Source organism: Nanorana parkeri, unplaced genomic scaffold, assembly GCF_000935625.1.
Source record: "Nanorana parkeri isolate BGI_ZX_2015 unplaced genomic scaffold, ASM93562v1 scaffold75, whole genome shotgun sequence".
In the NCBI taxonomy this organism is placed as follows: domain Eukaryota; kingdom Metazoa; phylum Chordata; class Amphibia; order Anura; family Dicroglossidae; genus Nanorana; species Nanorana parkeri.
This window is the reverse complement of record NW_017306343.1, coordinates 2127285-2137889: the sequence shown is the minus strand read 5'-3', so window position 1 is coordinate 2137889 and position 10605 is coordinate 2127285. Positions and strand designations below refer to the sequence as shown.

Here is a 10605-nt window from a genome sequence, read left to right as displayed (position 1 = left end):
ACATTAAACCTCATCTGCCACATTAATGCCCACTCCCCTATTTTATCCAGGTCCTCCTGTAATGTTATAATGTCTAAGTCCGTGTCTATTACCCTCCCAATTTTGGTGTCATCCGCAAACACGGAAATATCGCTGTTAACACCCTCCCCGATGTCATTAATAAATAAGTTGAACAATATGGGACCCAGCACAGAACCCTGAGGCACACCGCTCATTACACTAGCCCAGTCTGAAAAGGTGCCATTTACAGATACCCTCTGGACCCGCTCCCGTAGCCAGTTCTCTATCCATGTACACACCACTTCATCTACGCCCATAGCTCTCGGCTTGTGTAGCAAGCGTTTGTGTGGTACCGTATCAAAAGCCTTTGCGAAGTCCAGATATACCACATCTACCGGCCTGCCTCCATCAATGTCTCTACTCACCCCCTCATAAAAAGTTAACAAATTAGTTAGGCAGGAACGATCTTTCCTGCACCCATGCTGATTGTCATTAACTATCCCATTTACCTGATTGTTATTGGTTTTGCTATAATTCTCAAAAAGATTTGACCCACATGGTAGACTATTAGAAGGGTATTGGTGGATTTTAAGAGTCTGTTTTACATAAATGGTGGTGTGTTTTTATTTATTTATTTTTAACTGCTATTGTCACAGTGATATGATTTACATGAGAATACAATGTGGTAGATACATTGTATGATTTATTTAATTAGACACTGCTTTTATTTTTTTAGTTAATGTAATAGCACAGTGAAGTTATATTTTTCACAGTGTTTTTTTTTCACTTTCCTAGGCACTGCAGCTTATAGATAAATACACAAGGGAGGTTCTAGCGCGGTTAAGAGGATACATTATTATTTTTTTTGTTAGCCTTTTATATTTTTGATCTATATTCAAGATGCTTGATACACTGCTGATATTTTTTTCCTCAGCAACTTAATTTAAGATTTCTACAATACTGTTCAAGCTAGTCTCTACATAGCAGCTATCCAGATAGGCATATGCTCCGCAACTGCTTTGAAGGCCATACCCAGCCCCTGCTGGACTTAGAAATTGTGGAGCCAGCATGGAATGTGACCTTCTGGAACTGGGCTGCATTGTGGCTCTTTCCTCCCCTTTGTGCACTGTTGGCTACAGAGCAATTTCCAGGTCCAGAGTTGTGGCATAGCCTTTGGTGTGACCCTGTCTCTAAAGACTTATGTAGGCTAAGTGGGCTGAAGCACTGGAAGCTTTCAGTTGGTACTGCTGAGTGCATTTTTTAAACTTTCTGCCATGAGCCCTGCATTACGTGATACCCTGCGTTTAGAGGATCAGCCTGCTGTCTCAGGCCTAGTGTCTTAGTGTATCTCTCCCACAGCTGTAAAGGTTTTCCCATTACATCCACTGTTTAAAGCATAGTATGAACAGACTGCACTTCCAAAGAGTTCCAATGCTTCAGACTATATTGAAATGCACAGCAAATCCTTATAGCAGTGTATAAACTGCTGAACATTAGGACTGCAAACCCCCGACCATCTAAAACCCACTAAAGCGTTTCACTTGTCACCCCATTACATTTAAGGATTGGTAGGCTGCAATATTTTACACTTTGCTTTTGGGTTAAACTAATTCTTCTATGGGGACTGGAGATACCCTGTAGGATCCTCCCTCTGAAGCTATATACCCCCCTAAGCTTTAACCCCTCTGCTCAGTCTTCTGCATAGGGGTGCGTCCCCAGGTTCACAAACAGAGCAGGGGGTGTCTTCCCTGACTGCACTTTTCTAGAGCCAAGGTAGGAATAATCTCTACTGAAGGGTGAGACCTCATCCTGTAAGTATCCATCCAGTAATTCTCCTGGTCAATCATCAGAAAGCATTTGCTAGGACCCTGCTGCAGATTTCCTCTATGGGACCTGATAACTGAGAGGTCCTCTTTCTGCAACCAAGCTTCAGTCTTCTGAAAAGTCACTTTTAGATGTCTTCCTTCTCTCTTTAATCAGGTAGACGTTTAAACTAGAAACCGTAGGATTCCTACCTCTCGCTGCTCGGTGTAGGTTGCTATTCCCCTTAGAGGTAAGTTTAGAATCGTATAGAATCGTATAGGTGCTAACCAGTTAGGCAGGTCTCTTTAGTAAACTTCTGTTTCTACCAGTCTTGTGGCTCATTCCCTTCTAACAATTGGAATGTTATGCTCTGAGGGATCTCACCTGTGGCCATCGCATTGTAAGTTGGATGTCTGATCAGGCAACCTCTTTCATTATGGTCTTCCTTTCCCTGAAATTAAGCATAAGGAACGCTAGGCTTGCGCCTTCTTCTGGGACCATCTATCGTAATCTGCTCTTTTTCTTGGGATTGGCCCAGTAACAATTTTTTGCCCCTTTTATGTTTTCCACCTGTTTTTGTTTGTTGGTCCTCCAGTTTCACTGGATGGGACCCATTGTTTATTTTGGGTGTTAGTCTGTCCTGGTGTGCAACATCAGTTTGATCCTCTTGTTCTCACCTTGGTTGTGGTAGCTTCGTTGTCTGGTATGGCCCTTTCTTCATCTAGCCTTAAATCAGGTGTTGATTCCTTTGGATGATTCCTGCATCATTTTATATTGCTCAACCTTCAGTTGGACTGCTTTGGACATCAACTATTTCAGAATTCATGTCACCTTCAGTGGACTTCAAGAAAACCTTTTACAGTATGTATAGAAATCTTATTTTTAGTTTTGTGTTTTATTTTTGCACACTCAACAATGATCATACGTGCAATGGATTATGGGATAAAAGATGTACAAAATTCCTCAGTGCTGATATGGGATTTGTATTGAAATTATGTTAAATAGTTAACAGTATTAAGTGCAATGAAAATATTCACATTTGAGATCTGGGATAATGCAGTTGCCTTGCAGATTAACTAAATTATTAGAAGTGAAACAATTGAAAGGGAACATACTTACAAAAAGAAAAATGTGACAGGGGAGCATATGTGTCCAAGTTGTATGTTTGTTTCTGTTTAGTAATACCATAAATGGCTTAAAATTGGCTTGTACAGGTAAGGAATCCGCTGCAAAGATAATGAACCAGTTCTTTAATCCGGTACTAAATGATCAACAGAAGCTCGCAGTGAGGAGGATACTCAGTGGGGAGTGCCGTCCTTCTCCATACATTCTGTTTGGACCCCCGGGAACAGGAAAAACAGTCACAGTCATTGAAGCTATTTTGCAGGTGACTTTTTTGTGTTGTGACCTTGTGCAGCATTAAAATGTGGCAAAAATGTAACATATTTCTGTTATATTATTTGTTGTTCTGTATAATGCATAGTTGTGTTTTTTTTGTTTTACTAAGTAAGTTACAGGTTCAGGGAATGTGTAATTTTAGTAAAGGGCACAAACTTCATGTTCCAGTTATACTGGAAAATGATTTGCTACCATTTTATCATTTTGCTTTAAGGGATGGATCAGGTTGGAGTCTGTAAACAAAATGTGGCCATTCGATCAGTGAGCAGAAGTATTACATCTGAAAGTAGATGTAAACCCAATTTCTAAAATGTCTTGAAATTCTAACAAGTTAAGGATTAATATTGTACAAGTCATTTTTAAATCTACATGTTATTTTTTCAAATACCTTGTGATTCACCAATGAAGGTCCTCGTTCACACGCATTTGCGGTTTTAGGCTGACAATGCTTCTCCCCTGTCTCCCATTTGCTCTCCTGAGTTATCACATAGACATCTGATTCATTCTATAGGCAGCCTGCCATCTCACATTATGTAGGCCTGGTTTGCCAGTGTCGCTATCGGGAAGCCAACCCTGAGCAATGATGTACAGCTGCCAAAAGAGCAAATGTATGTAGACAGGTAGTGGCTGCCAAGAGGCTGGAGGAGAAGAAAAAAGTAAAACCTATATTTCTAAAAAAAAAAAAAAAACCCACAACATTGCAATTATTTGATACATGGTGCTTTAGGATAATAAGTGTAATTTACTAAGCGTTATGTGATGCAGTAACACACAGTAAAACATGCATTTTTACCTTGCATTACTACAACATGTAGAAGCGCTTTCATTGCAAATGCCATCCCATTGCACAGTGAAACTTACCCACACTGCAGCACACCACAATTCATGGTCATACATTGTGATGCAATGCATCAAAAAACACTACAATGTCCAAGGGCTGTCTGAAATCATGACACAACATGCATTTAAGTGCATTTGTAAACACAACACAGTACCTAAATGTCAATGAGCCTTAAGGGTTTACATATACTTTAATGTATTTTTATAGTGTTGATGAGGTATGTAATGTAGAAACATCTTGCATCTTGTGCAGTTTTCTCTGAGCAGACACTGATCATTTAATCATTATACTTTGTAGATCCATTATGCTTTGTCAGATAGTCGTATATTGGTGTGTGCTCCATCTAACAGTGCTGCAGATCTTGTCTGCCTCCGTCTTCATGAAAGCGGACATTTGGAACCTGGAACCATGGTTAGGGTGAATGCTTTCAGTCGCCAAGAAGAGGTAATTTGGCTCAGTGCCGTGTTTGTTAAAAAGTAGAAGGGGAAAAAAGCAACCCCAATAAATACTCCAGTACTGGTTAGAACCACTCATTTATTACATTACATTACATAATAAATTAATTTAGTTCAAAGAAAGCATGTGTATTAATGTGTAAGAGCAAGTAACATTAGTGGAAAAGCTAGTCAGTCAGACTTCATGTGGGTAAGCAAATACTGATATCCAAAGCTTGCAATGGCAACATAACTAGCTAATGTCCACCATGAATATGAGAGTACATAGCAATAAAGGTGTACATATCAGCCACTGATAAGCTCAGGCGGATACTGCTTGTGCTTTAAAACACTCCCTATTTCACTTTCAAGCAATGCATCTTCATGGAACATATTGTGTGGTAGTGCAATTGAATATAGATTGAAAATCCACAGACTAGCTGCAGATTAAAGAGTAGTGCATTAATACCTGTAGATACACTGTAAGAATGCCAACAAGCTTTGCCATAAGTAATTACTCATAGGTCCAGTCCATCAGCGTGGCAAAAAGTGGGCAGCCATTTCCAGGCAGATGCCACCACATTCCTGACATATTTCACCTTATTGCATTTTTTTATAGGACTTTCACTGAACAAGTGAGGCCATGCAATAAAAAAGCCCAAAGGGCAGGGCTCTAGTTAACATGAGAGCCCATGTGTTCCCACCCATAAATAGTTTTTGGTGCAAAGTATTCGCTGTTCTAACAAAGGGAAAGGGTATGAAGATAAACTTCTGTGCAATGCTTTTCCCCAAACTTTTGATCATCAGAAAAGGGAACATGTCAGGAGTCTTAGGGGAGATTCCTTGGAACCTAGTACCCCACCAGTTCTTTGAATTACCTTTAGACAGGCTAGTTCAATGAATGATAGTTTAGTACAAAGCCATTTTGAAATGAATACAAAACGTAAATTTTTGTGTAAATTGAGGCCCTTTTCAAGTGCGACGGCTGTATTAAGTGTAAATATGTGGATGACAACTATCCACATGTACTTCTGAATGGTAAGTATTTTTATTTGCTGCATTTTGTCAGCTGTGAAACCACCAGAGTCGTATATTTGTTTAGCTGTGACTGCGTTAGATTTGACTCCACATTGACAAGAGAAACAGACAATTTAATGTCCATATTAGTGAATGTTACAGGTATAACATCAGGTAAACGTCGTTGGTAAACATGCAATGTTTAGACATGGCACAATACGCAAGTTTAGGTTCATGGCCCTGGACAATTTTTACAGTGTATCTGCAGGCGTGTGGCTTTTCAGCCTATTATTATTTTATTGCACCACCATACAATATGTTCCATACTTGAAGGTCCATCGCTTGATAGTGGAACAGTGAGTGTTTTAAACTATAAACACTAGAAACCTGTGCTAATCAAGGCTGATATGTAAACCTTTAATTGCACTCTCATATTTATGGTGGACATTAAGCTACTTGCAATTACAAGCTTTGGATATCATTATTTGCTTAGGCTGGGCACACACCTTACAACCATCGCAAGACTTTTGTCTTGCGATGGTTGTAAGATACTTAAAAAAAGGTACGATCTGCCTACCTTGCATAGGCAGATCGTACTTGCGATGATCGCAAGCCACGCCCCCTGAGGGGCAGGCTTCCGATGACCGCAATGCCGAACGGGCAGTGTGCGCTTGCGCACACCGGCCCGTATGGCTTTTATCGTACGAACAAGCCACAAACCCGCCGAACCTCGTACGATGCTCGGCGGGTTTTCGAACATGTCCGTAAGTTATAAGTCGTGCGACCTTACAGTAGTAGATGTCGCATGGCTTCCACACACCTTACGATAATCGGACGATCGCGGGATTTCCCGCGATTATCGTACGATTATCGTAAGGTGTGTGGGGACCTTTAGCCACATGGAGTCTGGCTTTACTAGCTTTCCCGCTACTGTGTTTTGCTTACTGGGTCTTGCCCTTTTTGCTTCCTGCTATCTACTGTTGACTTTTACTCCTTGGACGTGTGCTTGACTTCATGTGTACACAGTTGGCATACCTGCAGCTTCTGCATCTAATCTTTAATTGTTTTGCTATTTTGGGAATATATAATCTACTCGATGCAAGCAAGTCCTTTTTCTGTCTTTGGCTTTTTGAAAAGTGTTGGTTGTGGCATAGCTAAATATGAGCTCTGCCTATTCTTAAACGCTGGAAACTATAAGTTTACTTTCCAACAAGTGCAATGCTTTGCTTGATGCTTTTACAATGACATATTGCCTCTCCTCCCTGAAAACAAAACAAACACATGATTAGACTGATCATGTGCTCTGTGCCCACAGCCACTTTTCTTCTTTTCACGTTTTGAGAATGACACAAATATTAATTTTCACAGAGTCTGCTGCTTCAGTTTTTGTATGATGGCAATTTGCATACACTCCAGAATGTTATGAACAGTGATCAGATTAATTGCAATGAACTTAATCCCCCAAAAAACATTTACACTGCATTACAGCCCTGCCACAAAAGGACCAGCTGACATGTCAGTGATTTTCTCTCGTTAACACAGGTGTCAGTGTTGACGAGGACAAGGCTCGAGACCACTTTGTCATGCTGATTTAAGTTCCAACTGATCGGAATTCGATTCATCGATTATTGAAAAAGTTGGCAACTTTTTCAATAATCGATTATAATCGATTATGTCGATTAGTTGTTGCAGCCCTAGTTAGAATAGTAGACTATAAGCTTTAAAGGGAGGGTGGTGCTTGAAATCATTGTTCTTCCTCTGTTAACCATGGTTACCTGCAAGGAAACACGTGCAGTCATCATCGCTTTGCACAAAAAGGGATTCACAGGCAAGGATATTGCTGCTACTAAAATTGCACCTAAATCAACCATTTATCGTATCTTCAAGGAGAGAGGTTCAACTGTTGTGAAGAAGGATTCAGGGGGCCCAAGAAAGTCCAGCAAGCGCGAGGTCCGTCTCCTAAATTTGATTCAGCTGCGGGATCGGGACACCACCAATGCAGAGCTTGCTCAGGAATGGCAGCAGGCAGGTGTGAGTGCATCTGCACACACATTGAGGCGAAGACTTTTGGAGGATGGCCTGGTGTCAAGAAGGGCCGCAAAGAAGCCACTTCTCTCCAGGAAAAACATTAGGGACAGATTGATATTCTACAAAAGGTACAGGGATTGGACTGCTGAGGATTGGGGGAAAGTCATTTTCTCTGATGAAGCCCTTTTCCGATTGTTTGGGGCATCCAGAAAATACCTTGTCCGGAGAAGAAAAGGTGAGCGCTACCATTATTCCTGTGTCATACCAACAGTAAAGCATCCTGCGACCATTTATGTGTGGGGTTGCTTCTCAGCCAAGGGAGTGGGCTCACTCACAATTTTGCCTAAGAACACAGCCATGAATAAAGAATGGTACACAAACACCCTCCAAGAGCAACTTCTCCCAACCATTCAAGAATAGTTTGGTGACACACAATGCCTTTTCCAGCATGATGGAGCACCTTGCCATAAGGCAAAAGTGATAACTAAGTGGCTTGGAGAACAAAACATCAAAATTTTGGGTCCATGGCCAAGAAACTCCCCAGACCTTAATCCCGTTGAGAACTTGTGGTCAAGCCTCAAAAGGCGGGTGAACAAAAAAAACACCCCCCACAAATTCTGACAAAATCCAAGCATTGATTATGCAAGAATGGGCTGCCATCAGTCAGGATGTGGCCCAGAAGTTGACTGACAGCATGCCAGGGCGAATTGCAGAGGTTTTGAATAAGAAGGGTCAACACTGCAAATTTTGATTCTTTGCATAAACTTTATGTAATTGTCAATAAAAGCCTTTGACACTTATGCAATGCTTGTAATTATACTTCAGTATACCATAGTAGCATCTGACAAGAAGATCTTAAAACACTGAAGCAGCAGACTTTGTGAAAATTAATATTTGTGTCATTTTCAAAACGTTTGGCTAGGACTGCACATGACCTAATCACCCCTAGGTATTATCAGGCCTCATATTGCCAGCTTTGGCTCCATTGCATTAAAGGTTTTGAACCTTCAGTGACAGAGAAATCTTCCATAAGTTACAAAAAAACTGTCAATTCTACAAATGCAGTAGGTTTATTCAACCCCCACCTCTTGAAATCTTTATCAGTGAGTAAACTTTTATCTTATATTTTGTTCTCAGGCTATACCTGACTTGGTGAAGCCATACTGTGGATCAGGGGAAGATATTCAAAAGGCCTCACGTTTTCGGATTATAATATCCACATGCAGTAGTGCTGGAATGTTTTATCAGATTGGTTTAAGGTTGGTTACATGCTAAACCTGTTGACTGATGGTTAAGAAATTCTGAAGGTTAAATAATTAGTAATCCTGACCATTTGCCTGAATATTTCTACATTGTGATACTTTTTTAATATAGTTAATCTTCATAATCTGCAAATTTATGTGAGCTGGTAATATCCTGTTCCATTGTGTACTGCTGTGCCATGATGTACTGTAGATTCTTTACAAATTGGTAAGCCAGACTTTCACAATACCATAATATGACCAATTGTAAAAATTCAAATTTTAGTTTTTTTCCAAATACATTTTTATTGGTTTACAAATATAGAAGACATTTTCACATACAAGGATACATTTGGTGCCATTTTAGAAGGTACAAAACTGTTGAGTAATTGTTACAGGGACGGAAGAGAAAGCAGCAACGCCGCACAGTAATAAATATAATTAGTACTAGGGATGCACCGATACCGTTTTTTTGGTACCGAGTACCGATCATTTTCTTTCGGTACTCGCCGATACCAATTACCGAGTAACGGAAGTCCCATTCAGGAAGCCAGGTGGCGTGTAACGACTCGCCACCTGGCTTCCTGATTAGCCGGGCAGCGTGTAAAGAGTCGCCACCCGGCTTCCCAATTAACAAGAAAGTCCCCTCTTACCTTACTATGTGCAGCCTGTCACCCCCGGGGCCTCTCCAGTGAGAACGCGGCCTTCGTCCGGTACCCAGCCGGAGCCGTCTGGCCGGCCAATCAGGAAGCCGGGCGCCGTGTAATGACGCGACGCCCTGCTTTCTGATTGGCCGGTAGGCCGGCTCCATGCTCTCGTCATGAGATGACGAGGGAGCATGAAGCCAGCTTCCTGGCAAATCAGAAACCAGGGTGTCGCGTCATTAGACGGCGCCCGGCTTCCTGATTGGACGGCTCTGGCTGGAGAGGCCCCGGGGGTGACAGCCTGCACATACTAAGGTAAGGTAACCTTACCTCACAAGGCCAGCTTCCTGATTGGTCGGGAAGCTGGCCAATCAGGCAGCGTGTCATTACACGCTGCCCGGCTTCCTGATTGGACGGCTCTGGCTGGAGAGGCCCCGGGGGTGACAGCCTGCACATACTAAGGTAAGGTAACCTTACCTCACAAGGCCAGCTTCCTGATTGGTCGGGAAGCTGGCCAATCAGGCAGCGTGTCATTACACGCTGCCCGGCTTCCTGATACTGGAAGTACTCGTGCTAGGCATCTGAGCATTTGGGCGAGTACGAGTACTTGCCCAAATACTCGGAATCGGCACTGATATCGATACTGGTATCGGTGCATCCCTAATTAGTACAATAGTTTGAGGACGTTAGGTGGTTCATGTATGTTATCGAGAGGTATTATAGTTTTTTACATTTCAGGCATACATTCCTACAGCAGGCCTCTGGTGTACAGCATTCATCTACCAGTGTGAGCAAGGAGAAGGCTCCACTACCATGCGCAGTGTCGTGCGCTCGATAATTTGAGCTTAGGGCTCTATTCCCAAAGGTGCTAATAGCGCCTCAGTGTGTAGAAAGTTGGCAGGCGCTCTGATTGGGATGTACTCAGTAGCTGCACCCGTTATGGGCGTCCGAGCGTGTCAAACTGTGGCACCTGACAAGACTAACAGACAATACAACAGGGGGGGAGGGGGACAGTGGAAGACAGAGAAAAGACAGGCCGAAGGGGAGAAGGAAGAGAAAGAAGTTTTCGGGTTGCACGTAAGTGTTATATGTCTGGGAGGGTATTGAAGGCAGTCGGGTGAGGTGAAGTACTTGTCAAATTTTAGTTTTTATTGAATATCAAAACACATAATTATTCAGGTGAAGCATATAGAGGAATA

At 41.9% G+C, this 10605-nt stretch overlaps 1 protein-coding gene across 1 annotated transcript in view; it reads left to right on the top strand.

The window, feature by feature from the left end:
- The window catches only part of MOV10L1 (Mov10 RISC complex RNA helicase like 1), an 84667-nt gene that overhangs the window by 60360 nt on the left and 13702 nt on the right, over positions 1-10605 (top strand). The window contains exons 17-19 of the mRNA XM_018576723.1: positions 3018-3190; positions 4340-4486; positions 8659-8780. Coding sequence (XP_018432225.1) covers positions 3018-3190; positions 4340-4486; positions 8659-8780 — 442 coding nt within the window. The remainder of the gene's footprint in view (positions 1-3017; positions 3191-4339; positions 4487-8658; positions 8781-10605) is intronic.